Source organism: Elephas maximus, chromosome 2 (genome assembly GCF_024166365.1).
Source record: "Elephas maximus indicus isolate mEleMax1 chromosome 2, mEleMax1 primary haplotype, whole genome shotgun sequence".
NCBI classification, from domain to species: Eukaryota; Metazoa; Chordata; class Mammalia; order Proboscidea; family Elephantidae; genus Elephas; species Elephas maximus.
Genome location: NC_064820.1, coordinates 200,693,449 through 200,719,807, shown reverse-complemented (window position 1 = coordinate 200,719,807; position 26,359 = coordinate 200,693,449). Strand labels below are relative to the sequence as shown.

Here is a 26,359-nt window from a genome sequence, read left to right as displayed (position 1 = left end):
TTTGAGGAATTTCCAAACTTTTTTCCATAGTGGTTGTACCATTTTACAGCCCCATCAGCAATGGATGAGGGTTCCAATTTCTTCACATCTTTGGTAACACCTGTTGCTTTAGTGGGGTGAAGTGATATTTACTGTATACCAATGTTCCTTGCAGCTCTATTCACAACAGCCAAAAGATGGAAACAACCTAAATGTCCATCAACAGATGAATGAATAAACAAAATGTGGTACATATATACAATGGAGTATTACTCTGCCATAAAGGGAAATGAAGTCCTGATACATCTGCAACATCGATTAATCTTAAAAATATTATGCTAAGTTAAATAAGTCACAAAAGAACAAATATCGTATGATCCCACTTATATGAAATATCTAGAACAGGCAAATGTATAGAGACGAAAGTTTGTTAGTGGTAACCAGGAGGGAGGGGAGGAGAGAAAGAGGGAGTCATTGCTTAGGGGGCACTGAGTGCCTGTTAAGGGTGATGAAAAAATTTGGAAATGAATAGTGGTGATGGTTATGCAACATGATGAACATAATGTCACTGAATTGTACATGTAAAAAATGTTGAAATGGCAAATGTTTTAATGTGGATATATATATACCATAATAAAAAAGACTATAAGCGTTATCACTAATCAGAGATATGCTAATTAATTGCAATGAGATGACACTTGTCATGGATTGAAACAAAATATGTGTTGTAAATCTTACATAATTCCAGTTGGAAATAGGACCATATCAGTGTTGGGTGTATCTTAAACCAATCTCCTTAGAGATATTAAAAAAAAAAAGAAAAGCAGATTAGGCATAGAGCAAACAAGCAGGAATGGGGAAAGAGAGATGCCACGGGGAGAGCCCCAAGGAATGCCAAGAGGAACAGAAGCTGAAAGAGACAAGGATTTCCCCCCAAAGCAAACAGAGTCTTTTGTTTTATTTATGTGTGGATTCGTTTATCTCTTTATAATATTATGAACACTCTAACCACCGCCCCCCCCCCCCCCGCAACTAACACAAGAACTAAAACATTTCTAATCGTTTATATCTATCTATTACATCCCTCTTGGAAACCCTGGTGGCATAGTGGCTAAGTGCTGTGGCTGCTAACCAAAGGTTCGGCAGTTCAAATCTGCCAGGTGCTCCTTGGAAACGCTATGGGGCAGTTCTACTCTGTTCTATAGGCTCGCTATGAGTCGTAATCGACTTGACGGCACTGGGTTTGGTTTTGGTTTTTATTACATCCCGCGTCCGGTCCCTATGCCCCCCTCAACAGGGGTAAATACTATTCTTCATTTGTGCTTTTAATTCCTTTGCATCACAAATAGATAGGGAGATGGATAGACCATTGTGCCTAACCAACATTGCTTTATTTTGCTTGTACTAAAAATAGTCCTTATATGTATATATTTTTCTTGAACTTGTTTTTTTCACTCATCATTGTTACCAAAATTCATCAAGGTTGCTATCTGTAATTGTGCTTCACTCCTTTTCATTGGTCTGTAACATTCCATGGTGTGACTATACCATAATTGATATTATACGCTTCTGCCAATGGGCATTTATATTGTTTCCAGTTTTTTTCTTTTTTGCTACAATGAACAGTATTGAACAAGCATATCCTTGTACATGTCTCCTGCTGTTCATTCTTAGGAGTTGAAGTACGTAAATGTTCAACCATCCAAGATAATGTCAAATGGTTTTCCAAGTAGTTGCACCAATTCACACTCCTCTGAATCTCAACAATGGATCTACTTTTCTATAATGTTTGGTTATTTCAAATCTCTTAATGTTTACAAATTAAATGCCTGTAAAAAAATTGTCTTCATTTTCATTTCCCTGATTAATATGGAGTCAGTGGGTCAGTTCATATATTTACAGGCTAAAAACTTTTTCCTATTTCCTTAAATGTTTGTTGTGTTTTGCCCTTTTTGCGTTCAGCTGTTTGAGTTTTTCTTATTGGTCTATAGGAAGTCTTTATCCTTTGTTTTAGTTCTTTGTCAATTATATATATTACAATGATTGTTTCCCAGTTTGTGACTTCAATCTTCACTTTCTTAACAGTATATTTAAACAAAGTTAACTTTAATGAGGTCAAATTTAACGATCTTTCATTTTATAATTAGTACATGTAAGGAGGGAAGTCCTTCTCTACCCCAAGATAGAAAATACGTGTACCTTGGAAACCCTGTGGGGCAGTTCTCTTCTGTTCTATAGAGTTGCTGTTAGTCAGAATTGACTCGATGGCAACAGGTTTTGTTTGGTTTTTGTCTGGTTTATGTATCCATTTCATTTTTTATTTCTACAATTATATTTTAACTTCTAGAGTTTTCATTTGTACTTTTTAACCCATCACCCCAGCTCTACCAACTGTGAGCTCCATGACAGTAGTGACAGGGCCTCACTGATGAATCCTCAGCATTCAGTGCAGGGCTAGACACCCTGGAGATGCTCAGTGAAAACCATAATCGTTGAATTGGTACAATCCCAAATTAGACATGACCACTCACTCATTGTTACCCCATTGTCATAGAGTCAGTTGCGACTCATAGCAACACTATCGGACAGAGTGGAACTGTTTCCAAGGAGCAGCTGGTGAATTTGAAGTGCCTACCTTTTGGTTAGCAGCCACCAGGGCTCCAATTCATTGGTAGGAATCATATTATAAAGAACTCCTTCTCTATACCACTCTGCCAAACTTCAGAGTAGAATGGGAGAGGTGTGTTTTATAAAACAAGAACAGGGATCTGAAGCTTGCCTAGATGGAACTCATTTATTTCCACATGTTGGGAGCCCAAAGAATTCCGCATGGACTGGGGCAGAGCAACTGGACCTGACATTGTGGGGCTGTGGCAGAAGTCAGGTATTTTAAAAGGCTCCCCACCTGCTAGTGGGGGTGGGGGAGGCGAGACCAGGGATAAGGTAACTTAAGTGGGAGCACTTAAGAGACGTGTCTCCTCTAGATGTCATGTCATGGTTTTCTGGATATGCTGAATGAGAAGAGGCTTGGAGACTGTTTTAGCATTCCATAGCATGTGGTGCTGGAGCACCTTGAGAAGGAGCTGTCTAAGAAGGCAAAATGAGGCAATGAGTCAAGGCAGATGGCCAAAAACTGAGAGCAACCCCAGTCCTATCTCTTTGTTGGACTTCAGCCCACTCTAGATCGATGCTTCCACTTCTTGAAATCTTCGAGCATCTTACTCCTTCCTTCACTCCAGCTCACCACAAAGTCAGGCTATTTCTTCTTTCTTTTTCCTAACAGAAGGAGTATGACAGTAAAACTTACATTTTTAAAACTACAATTTCTTTATTCATTTATCTTAAGTGCAAAATCATTTCCACTCCTGTTTTACAGAATGGAGTCAGAGACCAAGCTAATTCGACATAAGCTCAATGGGATCGCTACTTGGAACTCCTAAAGGAGCAGTCAGAATACTGCTTGCTGGGAGATTGTGACTTTCTTCCCTGTGTCCTCAGAAAACATAACTTCCTAGAGATAGGACTGGGGTCTTTCTCATTATCCCTAATTTTGTAAGAGAAAGAAATTGTATTCTTTTTATAAATAGTAGAGGCTTTATTATGTAAATGTGGATACTTGAATATGCTAATTTGCAATGAGGTATAAGTTGGTAGATTGAAAAAAGAACATTAGTGAAATGAATTAACACCAAAGACCCTAGAAGGCAGGAAGAGTAAACAAGCCAAGATGTGATTAGAGAAAAGGGACCAGAAAGAAGAACCAAAGGAAACAAACAAATCTAGGAAAATTAGGGGACGTTAGTTCAGTTGTGGAATAGATGTGTTGGAGCCATATGTGTGTGCCATCCAACTGGGGTGGAGAACTGCCAGGGAATGGAGCTAGTGTCTATTGGTGTGGACCCCAATTCAAAAGAGTAATAATACAGCAAGGAAAGGTAACCCAGACTTGTTTCAGGTGAGTGTTCACCGAAGACTTTGTCAAAATCCCCAGGTATGAGAACACGGGTCTCTGTTCTGAAGTTTCAGAAACTCACCTTTCTTGATTCAACCATAAGTAAGGGAGCAATTCAACCAAAATCCACGAGACCCATTGAAAATCCACAAGAGACTATGTAAATGAAAATCCCAGTACCTGACAATTCACTTAGCCGTCAGTAGAGGGCACCCCTGCCTAATGAAGACCAAAAGCAGATGGGAAACTTGCTCAGCAAGCCAAGAATCAAACACCGTTTTACCTGGGCAGTGGAGCTGTGGATGAATTTTTTCCTTTTTGCCTACATTTCCCATTATCAACACATTGCACACATGTTAGAAAAAAAAGGTTATTTAAAAATTAAGATATTCATTCTGCAACTTTCTGTCAAATGGTACCAAAAATTATACAGTCTATCATAGGCTAAAAGATGAATTTTCGAATCATCTCAGTGGAAGGAAAACAGGTCTTCATGGTACTAGTCTTGCAATGCCTCTATGGGCTTGAAATTTTTCATAGTAAAAACTTAGGGGATACTTTCAATATAAAATTGAAAAAAGTTTTGGGAGAAAAAAACATATTCACATCCTTTAATTCAAGGGCCATTTCTACCTAAATAATAGAACCAGTCTCCTAGATAATAATATCGTCATCCCTGGGTATTGACGAATAAGTGTTTAAAAATTCTTATCCTCAAAATATTTTTGTTCAAATATTCCCTTCTGGTGATATAAAATCTTATAACATTTCAGTGACAAAACATAGTATCCATGTGTGCCAGTTACTATGGTTGCTTAACAAATTACCCTAAACTTCAGCAGCTTAAAAACCACAATTTGTGGGTTAGAGATTTACAAAGGGCCCTGCTGGGCAGCTGTTGTTTGGGTCTTTCATACAGTCCCAAGCAGATGTTGGCAAGGGCTGTAGACATCTACGGCTCCACGGGACTGGGTATCAAAAGCTGGCAGATGACGTTAGCTGTCAGCTGTTATACATTCTGTCTCCAGCAAGGTGGTCTTGGGGTAGTCGGATTTCTTACATGGAAGCCGTGGCAGCCGAAGGGTCCAAGCATGAGTGTTTCACAAATGAGGCAGGAACGGTATCACCTTTTATATCCTAGCCTTAGAAGTCATACAGCGTCACCTCCTCTGTGTGGCTTCACGTAGGGCCTAGGCAGCTGTCCCCACAGTGGCGTGCTCTCTTACTGCTTCCCTCGGGGAGGAAACTGAGGGCTCTTGGTGAAGCCCCATCATCACTCACCTGCCTCATTTGGGATCCCGAGGGGTTTTTCCATTTTTCTAAATAGAAATTATGAAAAGTAAGCAAACATTATTTCCAAGGAGAGGTTTTTGACAGAATATGCCGTATCACCCATATCCAGAGAAGACTGGCCTCAATATCCACTTGTCCCTTCATATGCAGTAAGAGAAGTTTGGCTGTCAAGCTGAGACTACATTTCTCAGCTTCCCCTGCGACAGTGGAAGATGAGGGAAGGTGATAGACACAAATTCTTAATTTCACTCCTCAAAGAAAGGAGTTTGCCCTCCCCTTCTCCTTTCCTTCTTCCTGGTGCCTGTAGCTAGAGCAGCATCTTGGACCATGACCTGGGATCCATGTGTTGGAAGATGGCAGAGCAACAAAATAGAAGACTGAGTCCCTTGTGGGCATGGACCTGCAGTGCCAGCCTGAACCACCTACCTGGATTTTTGAGTGAGAAATAAACCATCTTGTTGAAGCCACAAGCATGTTGGGTCTCTCTGCTACAACTGCCCAAACTGATGCGCTATCAGATAAAGATCTCCTGCTTTTAATGTAGGTGTACAGTGCATCTCCTAGAAAGGGACACACAGATCCTTGGGTACCTGGCTTGAGGCAATGGCCACAAGAATGTAAATCCCTTCTCCTTTCCTCAGAAAGAGTAGTAAGAATAATAATGCTGCATAGTGATTAATCAAAGGGTGCCAGTCCCATGACTGGAATTTTTCCTGGAAATTTTATATGTTTACTCATCATAACAAATGGGACCTACCTGCAGGTCAGGGGGCCAGGGAACATATGGGATATATATTCTGAAGATATTTAAGACAGAAAAAATTACTCTGTCCTTGTCAATCAGCATTTCTAGGGCTGTTTGTGGTCTTTATGGATTTCTAGGGTTGTCATGCATGACCCCGGAAAAAACCTATCCCCCTGAACACATGTTTCACACAACCCCCTGGGTCTAGGGGCCCACGGGGCTTAATTCTGCCCCTCTCCAAGTCAGTATCCCTAATGTGCTCCCCAAAACCTCCCCATCATCCTGCTCTCTCCAAATCCTCCTTGCCACTGTCACAGGTCCGGTTTTCCAGGTCTACTGTGTGGCAGAAATTCCTGTGGTTACTCACACAACCATCCTTCTTCCTTAGTAAGAAGACTCTAATTTGATTCAGCTAAAAAATTACTTTATCCAGCCTGTCTTGCAGATAGGTTTGTCTGTGTGATCAAGTTCTGGCCAGTGAGTTGTAACCAGGCAGTCTGTGGGTTTTTAGGAAAGGACAGACAGCTGGTGTCTACCTTTTTTGCCCATTCTTTCTTCCTGTCTCAAACATGAACATGATGGCTGGAGCTTCTGCAGCCATGAAGGGACACCAGGATAGAAGCCTCATGCTAAAGATGTGAAACAGGAAATCAGCAGGCACTTGGGTCCCTGATGATCCCGGGATCCATTATGCCAGTCCAGAGCCACCATACCACCTACCTTTCATTCTTGTAAGGCACTATACTTTGGGTTTTCTGCTATTGTGCAGATGCATCTGATTCTGATACACTGTCTTATCATTCTAGTATAAAGAGCCAGGTTTTAAGTAAGCTAAGGGAGATAGTGAGTAGGGGTTAGTGTAACAGCCTCAGTACTGCTGAGTCTTGTTCTATGCAATACCGATGACAACACGTTTAGTTCCCTCCAGCATGATAGGAGGAGGGGAGTACAGGTGTGGTGGGATCCAAAGTGAAACCCAGGAAAGGAAAGCAGTGCAAAGAGATTTCTACAGGATTTGAAGTGTTCACATTGCTCTCACACAGCTATCTCCGAAGGAAAGTACTATTGCCCTCACTTCACAAGGAGAGGGTCTGGCAGGACAAGTAATTGGCCCAGAGTCTGTTATGCAGGCAGTGGCTCATAGCCAGGTCCTGCCCAAGTCCTGCATACCATACGACCTCGGCCACCTCAGGCCTGGTCTCCACACTCCAGGGCAGCAGACATGGTGCCAGCCCGTAACCTGACCTGTGCTCTAAGTATAAGCTTCCTGTGACTTGCCCTGGCTAGATGGTGGATGGGTGGGAGAACAGATTAACGTGGAGTTGGATCAAGGTTCAAGTGCTCTTCTGGTATCAAACCACTGATGTCTACAGAGATCCCATCAGGAAGCCTGAAACCCAGCATGCTTGTTAAAGACATTTAAGACAGAGGGTAAATGATTAAAATTATGTTGAAGGTGAGTATTTGACATGAGACAAAAACCAAAACTCACTGTCATCAAGTCGATTCCAACTCCTACCAACTCTATAGAACAGAGTAGAACTGCCCCATAGGGTTTCCAAGGTTATAAATCTTTACAGAAGCAGACTGCCACATCTTTCTACCACAGACGGGCTGATGGGTTCATACTGCTGAGCTTTCAGTTAGCAGCCAATCGCTTTAACCACTGTGCCACCAGGGCTGCTGACATGAGACAATTTCCCACTAACTGAAAAGAACTCATTGCCATCAAGTCAGTTCCAACTCACAGCGACCCTATAGGACAGAGTAAAACTGCTCCATAGGGTTTCCAAGGAGCAGCTGGTGGATTCAAACTTCCAACTTTTCAATTTGCAGCCCAGCTCTTAAACATTGTGCCACCAAGCAGGTTATAAAACAAAATATATGGTGTACACAAACGTCTAACTTACGTAAAGTTAAGTAAATGTATAGCTTTGAGTATTATTGATAAATGTCATATATATTGTGATAGTTAATGTTATGTGTCAACTTAGCTAGGCTGATTCGCAGTTGTTTGGTAAACACTATGTAATCACCTTCCATTTTGTGATTTGATGTTAGTAGCCAATCAGTTGGAAGGAGAGTTCCCTTGGGGATGTGGCCTGCCTCCAGTATATAAATAGATGTTCTGGAAAAGTTAGCTCTTTTTTTTGATTCTGCACTCTCCTCATCACCTGACCCCTGGTTCTTGGGACATAAACCTGCAGAAGTCTCTGGTCTGCCTCCTGACCTGCAGATTTTGGATGTGCCAACCCCCACGACCCTGTGAGCCAGCAGAGGTCTCTAGCTGCCACCTGACCTGCGGATTTTAGGTTGGTCAGCCCCTGCAACCATATGAGCTAGCAGAGGTCTTCAGCCTGTTGTCTACCTCATGGATTTCAGACTTGCCAGCACCTACAGTTGTGTGAGCTATTTCCTCAGAATTATGTGAGCCATTTCCTTGAAGTAAATTTCTCTCTATATATCTGTACGGGCTTCATTGGTTTTGCTATTCTAGAGAACCCAAACTAAGATATATATCGTACTGTGGTGGATTGCATATTCCTGAGATGCTAGATGCAGGGTCACCCATGGTGGAAAGGTTTCAATGGAGCCTCCACACTAAGCCAGACTAGGAAGAAAGACTTGGCAGTCTACTTCTGAAAAAGTAGTGAAAACCTTATGAATAGCAGCAGAACATTGTCTGATATAGTGCTGGAAGATGAGCCCCTCAGGTTGGAAGGCACTCAAAAGATGACTGGGGAAGAGCTGCCTCCTCAAATTAGAGTTGGTCTTAATCATGTCAATGGAGTAAAGCTTCTAGGACCTTGATTTGCTGATATGGCATGACACAAAATGAGTAGAAACAGCTGCAAACATCCATTAATAATCGGAATGTGGAATGTACAAAGTATCAATCTAGAAAAATTGGAAGTCATCAAAAATGAAACAGAACACATAAAGATTGATATCCTAGGCATTAGTAAGCTGAAATGATCTGGTTTAGCCAGTATGCATCAGACAATCATATGGTCTACTAAGCTAGGAATGGCAAATTGAAGAGGAGTGGTGTCGCATTCATCTTCATAGAGAACATTTCAAGGTCTATCCTCAAGTACAACACTGCCAGTGATAGGATAATATGTATCCACCAACAAGAAAGACCAGTTAATACAACTATTATTCAAATTTACTCACCAGCCACTAAGGCCAAAGATGAAGAAATTACAGGTTTTTACCAACTTCTGCAGTCAGAAATTGATCAAACATGCAATCAAGATGCATTGATAATTGCTGGTGATTGGAATGTGAAAGTTGTAAACAAAGAAGAAGGATCAGCAGTTGGAAAATGTGGCCTTGGTGATAGAAATGATGCCAGAGATCACATGATAGAATTTTGCAAGACAAACAACTTATTCAATGGAAATACCTTTTTTCAACAACATAAATGGCGGCCATATCTATGAACCTCGCCAGATGGAATCATATTGACTACATCTGTCAAAAGAAACGATAGAGAAGCTCAATATCATCAGTCAGAACAAGGCCAGGAGCCTACTGTGGAACGGACCATCAATTGCTCGTATGTAAGTTCTAGTTGAAACTAAAGAAAATTAGAGCAAGTTCACGAGAGCTAAAATATGGCCTTGAGTGTATCCCACCTGAATCTGGAGACCATCTCAAGAATAGATTTGACATACTGAACACTAATGACTGATGACCAGACAAGTTGTAGGATGACATCAAGGACATCATATATAAAGGAAGCAAACGTCATTAAAAAGAAAGAAAAGACCGAAATGGATGTCAGAAAAGACTCTGAAACTTGTTCTTGGACATAGAGTGGTTAATGTGAACAGAAGACATGATGAAGTAAAAGAGCTGAACAAAAGATTTCAAAGTACAGATCAAGAAGACAAAGTAAAGTATTATAACGACATCTGCAAAGACCTGGAGTTAGAAAACCAAAAGCAAAGAACACACCGAGCATTTCTCAAGCTGAAAGAACTAAAGGAAAAATCAAGCCTTGAGTTGTGATACTGAAGTATTGCATAACACAGAAAGCATCAAAAGAAGATGAAAGGAATACACAGAGTCACTGTACCAAAAAGAATTGATTGACATTCGATCATTTCAGGAAATAGCATATGATCAAGAACTAATGGTATTGAAGGAAGAAGTCCAAGCTGCACTGAAGGGAATGGCAAAAAACAAGGCTTCAGGAACTGACAGAATAACTGAGATGTTTCGACAAACAGACAGCACTGGAAGTGCTCACTTGCCTATGCCAAGAAATTTAGAAGACAGCTTCTTGGTCGACCGACTGGAAAAGATCCATATTTTTGCCCATTCCAAAGAAAGGCGATCCAACCGAAGGTGGAAATTAACGAAGAATATCATTAATTTTACATGCAAGTAAAATTTTACTGAAGATCATTCAAAAGTGGTTGCAGCAGTACATCAATAGCAAACTTCCAGAAATTCAAGCCAGATTCAGAAGAGGACGTGGAACGGGGGATATCATTACTGGTGTCAGATGGAACCTGGCTGAAAGCAGAGAATATCAGAAAGATGTTTACCAGATTTTATTGACTATGCAAAGGCATTCAACTGTGTAATCACAACAAATTATGGACAACATTGCAAAGAATGGGAATTTCAGAACACTTAATTGTGCCCATGAGGAACCTGTATATGGACAAAGAGGCAATCATTTGAATAGAAGAAGGGTATACTGTATGGTTTAAAATCAGGAAAAGTGTGAGTCAGGGTTGTATCCTTTCATCATACTTATTCAATCTGTGTGCTGAGTAAATAATCCCGGAAGCTGGACTATATGAACAATGCAGCATCAGGATTGGATGAAGACTAATTAACAACCTGCAATATGCAAAGGACACAACCTTGAAGCACTTACTGATGAAGATCAAAGACTACAGACTTCAGTATGGATTGCACCTCAACATAAAGAAAACAATCCTCACAGCTGGACCGGTAAGCAACATCATGATAAATGGAGAAAATACTGAAGTTGTCAAGGATTTGATTTTACTCAGACCCACAACCAATGCCCATAGAAGCAGCAGTCAAGAAATCAAAAACGATGTTTTGCATCAGGCAGATCTGGTGCAAAAGACCTCTTTAAAGTTTTAAACAGCAAAGATGTCACTTTGAGGACCAAGGTACGCCTGACTAAAGCCATGATATTTTCAATTGCCTCATATGCATGTGAAAGCTGGACAATGAATAAGGAAGATGGAAGAATTGACACCTCTGAATTATGGTGTTGGCGAAGAACACTGAGTATACCATAGACTGCCAGAAAAATGAACAAATCTGTCTTGGAAGAAGTACAGCCATAATGCTCCTTAGAAGCAAGGATGGCAAGACTTCCCTCATGTACTTTGGACATGTTATAAGGAGGAATCTGTCCCTAGAGATGGACATCATGTTTAGTAAAGGATCAGCAAAAAAGAGGAAGACCCTCAACGAGATGGATTGATACAGCGGCTGCAACAAGCATACGATTGTGAGAACACTGCTGGATCCAGCAGTGTTTCCTTCTGTTAAGACAGAGGTCCCCAGCCTGCAGAAAATTCCACTGCCTCAAACAGCTTTCTTGGCATACCCCATAGTTTTACATTAGAATCCTGGTTCCCTTCTCTTTAACTTCTACCCAAAACTAGAGGAAACTGGCAGAAACCAGTTTAGGTATGATGTTGATATTCAGGGTAATCTTTTAGACTGCACAGATAGTAACTTTTCCACCTCTGGGTGGAGTTTAACTGCCATTTTCTGAACACATGACACATGAAGTTATATGTAAGCCCCATTGTGTCTGCGTAGTATGATAAAGAATGTTGCTGATGTAACTTGTATGAACTTCCTTCTTGTAAACCCCTTAAAAGTAACCACCTCCCTCACCCTCACTGAGCAATCTTGGCGCCAGCAGCCCCGACTGTTTCCTTTCCTTGTGCAATGAAATAAAGGCGCCTTTCCACTCTCTCACCTTGGTCTCGTTTATTGGCTAAGACAAGCAAAACCTGGGGTTTACACCTGCCAACACTGTTGTACACAAGGTCACTATGAGTTGAAACCAACTCCACGGCACGAAACAACACACACACATGTATCTAAAGCCTGAAAGGATATACACCAAGTTATCAACAGAGACTGGGGGATGGAAATATGAATGTTTTTATGATTACAATTTCTGTATTCTAATTTTCTAAAATGAACATGCATTGTTTTTGTAATGAGGGGGAAAAAAAGGAGTAAAGGATACCTTTTATTTTAAAAGGAGTGTTGTATCTAACACTCAAAGGCCACACGACATGCCACCTTCCCAGCCTTCCCTTAGGGCCGGCCCACCTTTGCCTCAGGCAAACTGGCAGAGTTCTGAAGGCTTCCACCCAACACATTACTGGGAGTGACTCACTCCACAAATGAGATCCCACCAGTGACCTAGATAAGACAGGAGGGCAAAGGCCAAGAGACTCCCTGAGGGAAGGCAGAAATAACAAAAAAAACCAAACCCATTGCCAAGTGGAATCCAACTCAAAGGCATAAATAGCTGTCCTAAATTCCTCAGACATAAGCAAGCAGGAAAATGGAAAGGACAGGAGCATCTATCATCTCTAGAGGCAAAAGCAGAAACTGCAGCAGCAGAAGCAGTGAGGCAGAGTAGTGGGCTGGCCCCAAAGCCACTGCTGCACCCACAAGAGTACTGGGTTCCTTGTGGGGCCTCTGAGACCCCCAAGCACCACAGTAACAGATGGAATTACAGCCTGGCAGGGCTGTGCCAGTGGACAGCCATTCAGTTAGGGCCCAACTTACACAGAAGTGGTGATGACCTGGTTGATCTCTTTGGAATTATCTTTAAATCTTCAAACTCAAGGTTGGCAGAATTCTGCAGTCTTTAATGCTTTCAAGCTTGATATTTTATTTCTGCTTGCTTTCTTATACATAGGAGCTTCCTGGTTCCTTAGAGGCTGCAGCCACATACACAGGAACCACACCTGAGGCTGCCTCGACGTGCTGAATGTGGCGTCTCTGGGAACACACATCAGAAGAGAAACAAGACACCAAGAAACCCTTGAAAGTGCTTCTTGCTTCAGGAGAAATCTGAGCAACTAGGCCTCTATCTTCTAAGACTGTCCTCCTGGTCCCCAGCAGGTGCCCAAGCCCCACAGGCCTCCTCCTGTACAAACTCTCCTGGGAGGCTGCTCCAGGTCCAAACCACCAGTCCCGCAGCAGCGTCCCTCCACCGCGCTTGGCCTCACTGTGCAGCACCATCCAACACCCTGGGGACTGAGGAAGGGGAGCCCAGAAGCCTAAGTGAGGCTGGGAGTGGGGGACCTTGGAGAAGGGGAGTAAAGGCTAGACTGGAATAGTAACAACATCACATTGTGATTAACATTGTGATTTGATTGAAGAATCAAAGAGCCTGGAATCAAATCCCGGCTCCACCCAAGCAGTTCTGTGACTTTGGGCAAATAAACCCTTGTTTCCTCACTTGTAAAACAGAAACAATAATGGCACTTACCTCCCAGGATTACTCTGAGCATTAAATGAGTTGGTATTAAATGTAGAACACTCAGAACGTGGGGCACTTGGTAAGAAATTGTTAAATGAACAGTTAAAAGCATGGAATCTGGCAAGCCCCGTGCTCCTGCCTCAACTGTCAGGCATTATGCCTCAGGCTCCTCTCTGGGCCTGTTCCCTTATCTGCAAATCAAGGATAACGATCATCTCCCCACCCCAAAAAATAAGAGTAAATAATCCAACTTCCAGCAACAAAACCAAAAAAAAAAAAAAAAAAAACCCAAAACTGTTGCCATCAATTCTGACTCACAGTGACCCTACAGGACGGAGTAGAACTGCCCCATAGGGTTTTCAAAGAACACGTGGTGGATTTGAACTGCTGACCTTTTGGTTAGCAGCTGAGCTCTTAACTACTACACCACCAAGGTTTCCACAAGCAACAAGCGAGGGCAAAAGTAACTCCACAAAAATGTCTGAAAGGCGTTCCCCTATCATAACCTGCATTCTTGAGCCTCGGCAAAAGCGAGGCTTCCCCAACCACCCTCTTCCTGACGCTGTGGAGTTTTCTGTAAACAATGTCACGTAGCCCAAGGTTTTTCAAACCCACTAATGAATTCAAGCAGCATTTTTAAAAAAATAAATTGGAGAGTGGAAACTATCAGAATGCACTGCACATAACAGGGGTAGTTTCAGAAAACGTTTGCTTGCTACGTATGTGTGTTCTCGATGACGTTAATAAAAGGCATTTCACCAGGGTTATCTTCAAGGGAGCTCATGGGTTCCAATAAACACTGCCTGAGCCAGCAGAGGGTGCCCTGCAAGGATACATGCCCCATGAGGACTGACCAGGTTTAAATTCTGAGTTCTCACAGGCCAGACCTGCTCAGCTCCCAGGAAGTGGGCTCACTGACTATCCTGCTGAGGATCCCATAAGCCCACCTTTAGGGAAAACTAGCTATTCAGGTGCTTTCCACCTTCAAGCATGGCCTTTCTTTCACACCCAGATCCCTCCCCAGCTGACCCATAGTTTTCTCCCTTCTCACTCTCCTCTTCCATTCATTCTGCTTTCCTTCCTTCAACTTGTCTACTTCCTCTCACCTTTCCAGCCCTTTCCTTGAGCTTACTGACCTCATTTTCCCTTCCTTTCCTCCCCTACCCTTCACCTTTTACACCTCCTCTTTTCCAAGACATGTACACACACACAAATGTTTTTCAGACAATTGAGCCTTTATTTTTGAAAATAATTCTGTAGCTTCAGCTTCCTTCCACGAAATTGAGGTCAGGCAAGAAACAAAAGCTCACAAATTCCTCTCCAACCTACCATCTGCATCCTAACCTGTCAGGATATGTGAATACATGGGAGAGAGGGGTTGCGGCGGGGGCTGGCACAGGGCCGGAGTGGTCCTGGTCTCAACTATTCTACCTCGCACTGAGGAAAAGAAGGCATCAGAAGCCACAGCCCTCAGGGAGGAGCTTGTGCACCAAATCGCAGGGGAAGAAGGTACGTGAAGAGCTAATTCTTTCAACAAACCAGCATCAAACCCTCCTAAAGTAATAGCGAAGGCATCAGTGTTTAGGGGAGAGGGGGAGAGTAGGAGACTAGAGTTTGTCTCTGAGCAAAGATGAGGGAGGGAGTTGACCCAGCCACAGCTGAGGTCTTCCTTCCACCACCTTTACCCCCCACAGCTGGTAAGGCGCTAAAGAGAAATCTTTCTTTTTCCCTTCAGCTTTTCATCTCAGAAATCACCAATTGCTGGGCTGCCAGGAAAGAAATGAAAAGAGGTCACAGGGATAAGAAAAGATGGGAAAAGCACCCAAGAGGAAGATAAGAAACAAGAGGAGGTGGTGGTAAACCCTCACAGCTACCAACTCCACCCCAACCCGCGACGGTGAAACCCCTTTGGTTAGTCTCATTTTGGCCACAAATACGCCCCTTTCTCACATAACCCAGCTCCCCCACAGTGGGGGAAGATGGGGAAGGTACAGGGGGAGGGCTCATAGAAGAGCCAGATCACAGCAGAGGAGGCTTGATCAAGAGAGCTAAAGTTGCCAACCTCTCTGCAGATGCCCTAGGAGAAAACTCTGGACGTGGGCGTTTCTGGCCCTCGCAAGCCCAAGTCTCCCTCTACCACACAGTGGTTTCTTGCCTAATACCTCCCAACATATCCCAGAAAGAGTCCCCTGATCTGACCCCTCTTGAGAATGAGAGAACAACCCTCGCCCTATCATCTCACACTCGAATACCACACTAAAAAGAAAATAAAAAGTCCCAAGAAGGAGACATACACACAGGATGCCATGGCCCGGGGATGGCGATCCTGTCTCCACCTATGATATGGCAAGGGAAGAGCCCAGGAGGGACAGACAGGCGGACTAATTCCAGCTAGGATCATAGCCGTCCCATGTCTGCGGAGGTGCCAGGTGGACACGGCGGCCCCGGAACAGGAAGCTGACAATGCCCCGGTAGCCGGCCCTGGGGACACCTGACTTGAGGTCATCCATGACACCCAGGGCCTTGGCAAAGGCCTTGAAGCTGTCCCTGCCCGTGTACTGCACTCGCACCTCCCCTAGCTCCTTCCTCTCATTGGTCCTCACGTTTTCCACCTGTAGTTGGGGAGCACCGTAGACACGTGCAAGGAAATTGCGGTCGTAGGTCTCCTGCTGCAGGTAGGACAGGTCCAGTTGGGTGAAGTGCACAAAGTGCTGGTTCAGCTTGATGAACTTGAGGTGCTGGTCAAAGAACTGCCCATGGCTGACACCTTTGCGGCCAAAGGTCATCGTTCTCGAGATTTCGGGCCGCACACAAGCCCGCCCCTGTCGCTGCTCTGGCCTGCGCATCCAGTCATCCCAGAAGGCCTTGGGCCACTTGGGCTCCAACTCAGCCCAGAGCTCGGCCAAGAGCAGCCAGCCCAGGCCAGGGAAAAAGTCTGTGCGGTAGAGCAGCTCGGGCTTGCTTGAGTCTACCATCTGTTCCTTGCCATTGTCATTCCAGGCAGACACACACCAGAGAGAGGGGTCAGCCCTCAGGAGGGGGTAGGTGGCCTGGAAGTACTCAAAGAAATCTGGCGCCACCTCCAGGTCATCCTCGACCACTACAGCTGCTGAGAACTTGAACCTGTGGAAGATCTGGCCCAACGCCCAGCGGTAGTGCCTCGCGATCTTATAGTAGCCCTGGAATTTGCGGTGGTCAGGAGGCACGGCAATGCTGCTCAGGTCAGGTTGCCGGATGTGTGTGATGGTGCTGCCATAGGAGGCTATGACCTGGGCTGTCTCCTCATGCCCACAGTCCTGGCTGACTATGATGGGGAAATGCTCAGCCGAGGGGCGATAATGCAGCAGCTTGTCCAGGCAGCGCCGGACAGTACTGCGGTCACAGGCGATGACCAGGATGGGGATCACCGCTGGTGGCGGGGTCACAGGCACATGTGGTGGAGCGGGAGGGGCCACAGTGGGCACTCGCAACCGCTGCCTCCACTGAGCATGGTGCTCCCTGATCTGCTGCAACAGCCCCCGCTGACGTTCCAACTCCACCTCAGCATCCTGGGCCAGGCGGATCACCTCACGGGTGAGGCTGGCGGGGTCATCATCAAGAGCACTGTCTGCAGGGGGCCTGCCAGGTGCTGGACGTGTCCAGAAGAAAAGGAGAAGCAGGGCGTTCCAGGCCACAAAGAGAATAGCGCCCCACAGCACAATCCCTGCAGACTGCTTCTTCAGCATCCTGGCCCCCACGGGGGAGGGCAGGGACAAGGGTAGGGCTCTGAGCTGCCCTCTGTACGCCTGGCTCACTTGCCCACCTTTCTAGGGAAGCTTCCTCTGGGCTTCAGGATCAGGATGCAGCCATGCACCTAAGGAGAGGACAGAGAGAACCATCACCACAAAGCCATCTGATTCCATACCCCCAGGGGGCAGAAGAATGTGTAGGGCAGGAACTGATAAACAATGAGGGAGGAGGGAGACTAGGAGGCCGGCTCCAGCTCTCCTAGAAAAGAGCTGCCCTTCCCCTCATCCAGGGGATCAATCTGCATGCGAGAACAGACATGAGATGGGGACAACATGCTCCACCACTCCAAAGTGAGTTAATGTGCCTCAGAAAAGCAATATATGTTTGAGAGGGAGGTAGAGAGTGGTGTTGATGGAGGAAGTAGGAACTCCCGCTCTCCCTTCCCTATCTGAAAGATTTCAGGGGGCGGGGGGATGGGGGGGACAATGGAGTGAGAACATCTGTCTCCCATTCCTCAAATCAAACTGCCCTAAGACTACAGGTTTAAAAAATTAAATACCACACCTCAGTGCTAAAGCCAGCATTTTACTTAATAAGGATGCACTGAAGGCATTCCCACTAATGTCAGGAACAAAGCCAAGATGCCTATTGTCTCCACTACTATTTAACATTCTACTGGAAGTATTAGCCAATGCAATTAGACTAGACAAAATAATTACAGGCAGAAGTGGAAAGGAAGCAAAACTACCTCTATTTGCTGATGCTGTGAGAATATGCCTCGAAAATTCTAGAGAATCAATTGTAAAACCAACCCATACAAAGAACTGACCAAGGTATCAGGATACAAAGATTAACATGCAAAATCATTAGCCTCCATATCTACAAACAAAAACCCATTAGAAGAAACAATGGATAAGAAAACCCCATTTACAGTGGCCATAAAAATGATAAAACACTTAGTAATAAACTTAACAAGAAATGTTCAAATCTTTTACGAAGAAAACTGTAATTCCTGAAAGTTGCAAAAGACTTGATCATCCCTTGTTCTCAGTTAGGACATCTCAACATTGTCAAGATGTCAGATGCAATCCCAGTAAAAATACTTTTTTTAAGGAGCTGGACAAATTGACATTAAAGTACATATGAAAAACTAAACATGCAAGAATATCTAGGAATATAATGACAATGAGTTATGAAGGGAGAGTAGTACCAGATATTAAAGCACTGCATACTACACAGTCTCTATAATTAAAAAAAAAACCATGTGGTGTGAGAAGGCAGAGGAGGACAGGAGCTGGCTGAATGGACACAGGGAATACAGGGTGGAGAGGAGGAAGGTGCTGTCTCATTAGGGGAGGGCAGCTAGGAGTACACAACAAGGTGTGTGTAAGTTTTTGTATTAGAGAGACTGACTTGATTTATAAAACTTTCACCTAAAGGACGATAAATAAAATTTTTTTAAAAAAGAGAAAACTGTGTGGTGGTGATTGTTACTGTTAGCTGCCACCAATCAGCCTCCGATGTACAGAAATAGACAATCCAATGGAATAAAGGTAAAAGTCCAGAAACAGATCCAACTACACATAGAAATCTAGTAATGATAAAAATGGTATTGAAAATTATTGGGGCAGATATGGTCTTACTAATAGTGTTACAAAACATTGTTGTTGTCGTGTGCCATGGAGTCGATTCCGACTCATACTGACACTAGAAAACCACGTCAAAAAAGATAAAACAAGATATGTATACAAGGAAATGGGGCTCTGGCAGCGCAGTGGTAATGTAATGAGCTCGGCTGCTAACCAAAAGGTCGGCAGCTCTTTTCATGAAACTAATTATTCCCCCGCCACCCCCCAACCCCCCCAAAACGGGTTGGCAGTTTGAATCCACCAGCTGCTCCTTGGAAACCCTAAGGGCAGTTTCACTGTGTCCTATAGGGCTGCTATGAGTCAGAATTGACTTGATGGCAACAAGTTTAGTACACAAGATTAACTCTACATAGATCTGAGATGTAAATATCAAAAACCCAACAATTACAAGTGCTAGAAGAAAACATGAATACATTCCTCTGTTATCTGGGTGTAGAGAAAGGTTTTCTAACTACAACTCAAAATCCAGATGCAATAAAAGATTGATAAATTTCACTCCTTAAAAATGAAACACTTTTGTATGGCTAAAAATACCATAAACTAAGACAAATGACAATCTGGGAGAGAATATTTGCAACATGCATCACAAATAAAGAGCTTATATCCTAACAGAAAAGGAGCATTTTAAAACCGAGGGAGAAAAAGGTCAAAAATTCTATACGAAAACCGGCAAAAGAACAGTAACTCACATGAAAGCAACTCACAAAAAATGGCCCTGAAGACATAGGAAGGGCTGTTCAACTTCACTCATAATAAGAAACACAAATTAAAATTATAGGAAGATACCATTTCTCACTCATCAGACTGGCAAAATTCAAAAACCTGTCCTTCCACTCTCTTAACAGTGTCTATTAAAGAGCAGAAGTTCTTAATTTTGACGATATTCAACTATCAGGTTCTTTTTTTTTTCTTTTATGGATCATGCTTTCGGTACTGTATCTAAAAAATCTTTGCCTAACTCAAGATCACAAAGATTTTTTTCCCTGTTTTCTCCTATAAGCTCTATAGTTTTAGTTTTGCATTTGGGTCTGATTCATATTGTTTATTTTTGTGTATGACGTGAAGTACCTAATGTCTTTATAACAGTTTGGCAGATTGTCAAAATGCTACACACAGAGTTACTACATGACCCAGCGAGCCCATTCCTAAGTATATACCCAAGAGAAATAAAAATGTGTCCATATAAAGACCTTTATGGGAATGTTTGTAGCAACTTTATTCATAATCATCAAAAACTGGAAACAACCTTAAAGGTCCATCAACAGGTCAATGAATAATTAAACTGTGGTTTACCCATAGAATGGTGCAGTGTGCTGGCTCACTTTTGAGTACCCTTTCTAGCCATGGTTTGTAACTCCCACCCAAGTGATTTGGTGGGATTGTGTGATAGCGTGATTGTGGCCCACCAAAGCGACTGCTCAGTTTTGCCAACCCGTCGAGTTTGAAATGAACCACCCCAGAGGTGGGAAAGGGAAGATACCACCGCTATCAAGAAAGAAGGGCCAGCGTGTCTTCTGGACCTGGGATCCCTGCGCTGAGAAGCTCCTGGACCCAGGAGATAGAAAACAAGCTGTAACCCTGAAGACGGTGAGAAGCAGTGGCAGGAAAGACTGGGCAGCAGAGACCCAGCAGCAGGAGACAGTGTGGTGGGCTTCCTGGCCCAGAGAGAAAGGTGAGTGCCTTTGGGCAGAGGCCAAGGGCCAAGAAGAGGCGTGTGCCTGTGAGCACAGCTGCAAAGAGGCTGTCCTGATGGAGGAACTGTATCCTGGGTGCTTCTGAACCTGAATTGTAACCTGTTACTTCCCTAATAAACCCCGTAACTGAGTATTGTCTGTGAGTTCTGTGTGACCACTGCACTGAATTATCAAACCCAGCAAAGAATACTGTGGGAGAGACAATTGATGTCAGATTTGGTAAAAATGGCAGAGAGAGGAAGCAGGCCTGATCCCCTCCTCATAGGAATCAGCCTTAGGCTGTTGATCTTGATTCTCCTTCCTCCTTGTGAAGTTAGAGGAGGTCAGACACTGCCCTCATATCATTTTTACAAATGGAATACTATTCAACAATAAAAACAAATAAACTATAATACACTTAACACATGGATGAATCTCAAAATAATTATGTGGAATGAAAAAAGCCAGACCAGAAAGCACATAGAGTATGATCCCATTTATATAAAACTCTAGAAAATGCAAACTAATCTACGGTGACAAAAAGCAGACCAGTGGTTGCCTAGGGATGGGGGTGTGGGGGCAGAGAGGAGGAGGAGGTTTCATCTAGGCAGTAGCAAACTTTTGGTGGCGATGCATGTGTCTGACTGATGGATATGTTTACCGATGGTTTCACAAGTGCATACCTATGTCATAACTTACCAAATGCACATTTTAAACACATACCATTTACCCTATGTCAATTATACCTCAATAAAGCTATCAAAAGAAAAAGACACTTTTGGGTCAAATGATAAAATTGGAATATAAACAGATTAAAGTACTGCATTGGTGTTAGCTGATAACTACTGTGGTTCTTTACAAGAACTCTTAAGTAATATCCAACCCAAAGTAATACACACCGAAGTATTTAGGAAATATTAGGGGTAGAGGGCCATGACAGATGCAACTTATTCTCAATTGGTTCAGGAGAAAAATATCATGGATATACATATAGAGAGTAAATGGAACCAAATGTTAACAATAGATGAATCTGAATAAAAGGAATTTAGGTGTCTTTATACCGTTTTTACTCTTGCAACTTTTCTGTTAAAGTTTGAAATTATTTCGAAATAAAAAACTTAAAAAAAGGTCAAATATAGTAACACAGCCCACAGCTACGAATAGCCTCATCCATCAATACGACCCCAGTTGGGCACATCATTAAGAGGGAACCCAGGACAATCCATTTATCCTGAACTGCCTGTTCACTCAATGTCAAGTATCATGTACAGGCTCTATGACAGGCTCTGGGAAAGGACCAGGACAGACATCCAACAAGAAAAAGGCATGTCCCACCAATCTTCCACACTCCTCCAAACCCCATTATTTGAAAAAATCTGAGATACCCTCCAATTCCCAGATGGGTGCCATTCCTGTTAAAAGGGAGCCTGGGCCACATGGACAGGACACCTATAGGTACTGCAGCTGACTATTCTACCTAAGGTCCCAGTTAGGAAGACTTCCAGATGATCCCATCCCGGTCACCAACCAACTACAGCCACGCAAAAGACCACAAGCAAGAATTACCTAAGCTATTATTAAGTAGTATTAATAAAACGATCATGTTGTTTAAAGCTGCTAAGTTTTGGGGTGATTTGTCACGAAACAATAAATGAGTAAAACAGAATATACATGACCTTGTGCAAAAATGGTGGCATCAGACCTTCAGCAGGAGGAGGGAGAATCAACATCAACAGCAGCCCAAAGCTGAGGTAGAAGTCAGACATACCTTCACACTCTAATCTTTTTACCAATTCTGACACCAGCCCTCCCTCCCGCAGCACTCTCTCTTTCTCTGCTGTGTTTGATAATTCATTGCAATGGCCACACAGAACTCGCAGACCACACCGCAGGCCTGGGAGCACATAAAGGCTCATTCTCTCACATGTTGATATTGGCTGTTGGCTGACACTATCAGGAGGTGATATCTTGAACACCTACATGTGGCCTCTCCATGTGGTCTGGGCTTCTTCTTAACATGTAAGCTAGGTTCCAAAGGTTCCTGTCCTAAGAAAGAGAGCAAGCCAAGTGAAGCTGTTATTTTTTTTATGATCCAGCTTTGGATCACTTCTGCCTTACTCATTCATGGGGGAATCATGAGTCCCTGACCACTTTCTAAAGCCCACCACTAGACAGGAGGAGGACAAAGTCAAATTCTAAGAACATGTGGGAGGGATTACTTATGGATGTCACCATTTGGGGAAAAATACAACCTGCCACACCTTCCTTTTCTAAAATAGAACAGTCCTTAATCCTGCCTTGAGTCCCTCCCTGATTGATGCGCTGTTATTTATGAGATTTGCCTGCAAGACAGACCAAAACTGGCTTTGAATTGCTAGCAATTCCACAATTCACTTAGGAAAGTGACACGGCTGCTCCGTATCACTAAGTACAAAGATGTCTGCATTGTAGTGGGAGATAAGGAGTAAGCCTTTTCAGTACATAAAAACTTCAGCCAAACTCAGGGGTCTTTGGGCAGGTCCCACCAATCTCTACGGGTCTCGGTTTCTTCATTTGAAGGACTGCCTAGGAGCTGTGAGGTCCCTTTCTAATACTCTGATTCCATGGTATTTTCCAGCCAGTGCCCTGTCTCTGGCAAAAATGATTCTTAAATATCAAGTGAACACCAGATAGTCAATTTCCAATTGGCAAGAATAATGGAGAAGCCATATTTAGCTTTAAAATTAAGTGGTAGGAATGTTGATAGACTTTCCCTTCTACCCACATCTTGCTTAGTATGTTAAAAAGCACCACCAAAAAAAAATCCGGAAAGTACAGAATATGTCAGATAATGGAGACTTAAATGAATTACTTTCTTATTCACTCATTTATTAGACCTCTGGTAGACAGGCTCCTGTATCATGCACCAGGCTCCATAATTTCAGAAGGATGGAAGAACTGAAACGGAGTCAGGGGGTACACTAAATAATTCAAGGGCTTAGAGAATAAGAGCTAGCAGAAAAGGAATGCAGGTTATTCACCCTGGAAAAGAAAAGGCTAAGAGAAAGTATAGTGCTGATGCAGCAAAAAGAATGAAGACCGGGGATTCAGGCGACGTAGCACTAGCAAGCCAAGCGACCTTAGGCAAGGTACTTGACCCACTTGTGCCTCAATTCCCTATTTTGTAATAGGGCTGATTTGGATCATCTACAAGGTTGTTGTTGTTGCTGTTGTGTAGTCGATCCCAATTCATTGCAACCCTATAGAGTAGAACTGCCTCACAGATTTCCTAGTAGGAAATTTTTATGGGAACAGATCACCAGGTCTTTTCTCCACAGCTGGTGGGTTCCACCACTGTCAGTTAGCAGCAGAGCTCTTAACCACTGCACCACCAGGGTTCCTAATCTCCAAGGTACTTCAGTTTCCAATGATGAGGAGGATAGTGACAATTTCCCCAACACCCCAGACAGGAAATGAGTATAACCTGTCACATATGCCCCACTGAGGTCAGACATCTTGCAATGCTTTCTAACCTACAGAAAAATAATAAGACAGAAAAACAGCGATCCAGGCGAGCGCTGTGGGCTCCTGCAACGGGAAGGATCCCAAAGCAATGATTCAAGATGGTAGGCATATCCTGGAAAATGAGCAACTAAGAGCAAAAGATCCAAAAAACCAAACCAAACCCGTTGCTGTAGAGTCGATTCTGACCCATAATGACCAAAGGATATATGGTCTGAAAATATTACAAACGACAGAAAATAAAGCCCAGTCAGATGTTCTAAAGCAAAGACTGTGAACACATCACTGAGGCAAGGGTTAACCAAGGTGTTGCCTCACCCTGTTTCAGTTCTCCGTGGAGATAGGGGTCAGGGTCCATACGCTTGACAGTTTCTAAGATGGGAGCCTGCACGTCTCAGGATGTCTCAAGAGCTCCCAATTCCACACATGTTAGCAAACAGGTACGAAAAGTTTTCTTGTCAATTTGCATATTTCAACGTTTAGCCAATTTCCCCCATAGTTAATTTCTCCTTACAGCTGTAGAGAAAAGGAACTTGGGGGAATCCCAGCTCCCCAAACCCTCCCCAGCGATCCCATCACCTCCCCTGGCCCACACCCACATATGCCCTGCGGCCGAGTTTCACAACTGCCTCCCCACCCCGCGAAGCCCGCCCTCCTTCCAACAGCTGGCGGCCGAGATTCCAAAAGCAAAACGCGAGTTCCGACTTCCCCAAGGGGAGATGACGCGCAGCCAGGGCGCCGGACGGCCCGGGCCAAACCCCTCTTGCTAGGGCTCACCGGCACCAGGGTTTTCTAGGGACACGAGGGGCTCGGAAAGTGGCAGCTTCGCAACCCCAAACTCAAGGAGTTCGTAGCACCCTCTCCGCGTTCGCGGGGCCTCCCTCCAGAGGACAAGTCCCTGAACTGTCCAACTCGGGCGCTCCCGGAGTCTACTCACCATATCCTCCCAACTTCCCTGGTCCCGAACTTTGCCCGCCCGCAGGGGCGCGGGGGAAGTTGCCCGGTGCCCAGCGGACTCCAGGCGCTCGTGCGATGCCGGCGCCTTCCGGCTGGCCGGCCCTTCCTGCGCGGCGGCGGGGCCGGACTGTCGGGCGGGCAACGTGGCCCTTCCCCGGGGAGGGGCGAGGGCGGGCCGAGGGGCGGGGTCGGCCTCTCTGCGCCCTGCCTGCCCTTTAAGGCCCCCGGCTTCAGGCTCCGGCGTCCGCTCCCGGCCACGCCACGCTAGGCACGTTCCCGGCCTCTTCTCTCCCCGACTCTTCTCAACCACCTGCCTCCTAAACGACCCAAGTTTCCCGGAGGCCCCAAGTTCGGGAGGCTCCTATGGAGGCCGCTATTACCTTTGGTCCCATCCCTGCTCCAGTGGCAACTCTAAGTGTCCTTACCCTCCCTCGACTTACACCCTGAACACCTCCAGTCCAGACCTCTCCCGGTGTCTCCCCTCCCCAGCCCAGGTGCCCAGAGCCTAATGGGGTGGCCAGGGGCGCCTACCTACTAGCCGGGCAGCCTGGGTTAGGCATTCACCACAGCCAAGGCCAAGGCTCTGGGGACCAGCCACCCCACCCCAGGCCGCCAGCAGGAGGCTGGGTAGTTGAGGGCAAAGTGGGGCACATGGCACAGGGATGTGAGAACAGGAACCCGGGTGCCAAAAGGGAAACCAGGGAGGAAACACCTGCTGCCAAACCAGACAAAGGCCAGCTGTTGTTTCTTTTTTCTTTTAATTTTTTTTTTTCTTCTAGGGTTGGGGAATGAGAGCTGTTAGGTCTGAGTAAAAGTGCAGAGAGAGGAGACAGGCCTGCCCCCAAGGTAGAACAACCATACCCAAGCAGGGAAGGAATCAGGCACAGGTTTTTCTGGTAGCCCTGTGGGAGGGGGTGGGAGGAGAGTGAAGCATCCGTTAATACTCGATGTTAGGTATTTTAGATGCCAAGAGAGTTAAGATACCTGAAGTAGGAGGTCTGGCTGGAGGAGGAGAGGGAGGTCAGATTCAGGACCCAGGCAGATCAAGGGACGAAAATCTCTGCAACAGATAAAACGTTTGTGACCTGAACCATGAGCAAAGTCTGAAAGGGGAGTAGAAAGACACATAAGACCAGGGGCTGAAGGCCCTGACTGTGGGTGGGGAGAGTGCTGGGAGGCAGCACCAGAAAGGGTTTTCCTAGGCACCCAGGTCTGAGGCCCAAGCCCTGGCTTCTGCAGCAGGCCACTCAGTGCAGGCCAGATGCCAGAAGGTAAGCCATTCTGGGACTCACAGAGGTGCCTGCTAATCTCCACTCAGCCTACTCATCTCTGTGTCACCAGCCCTCCTACCTGACTCTATGCAGA

General features: G+C 44.6%; 1 protein-coding gene across 4 annotated transcripts in view; it reads right to left on the bottom strand.

Annotated features, from left to right (window-relative positions):
- Positions 1-1,046: 1,046 nt before the first annotated feature.
- Positions 1,047-26,359, bottom strand: part of MGAT1 (alpha-1,3-mannosyl-glycoprotein 2-beta-N-acetylglucosaminyltransferase) — a 33,713-nt gene continuing 8,400 nt past the window's right edge. The window contains exons 1-3 of one of the 4 annotated variants that reach the window (XR_007516201.1): positions 24,975-25,141; positions 12,786-17,338; positions 3,598-5,250 (exon numbers count right to left, since the gene is read on the bottom strand). Coding sequence is in view for 3 of the 4 variants with exons in the window: in XM_049874520.1 (XP_049730477.1) it covers positions 15,867-17,210 (1,344 nt within the window). In the remaining variant the exon portion in view is untranslated. Of the gene's footprint in view, positions 17,339-24,974; positions 25,142-25,978; positions 26,055-26,359 lie in introns of those variants that run through there. The other 3 variants (XM_049874520.1, XM_049874518.1, XM_049874519.1) reach the window with 3 other exon arrangements.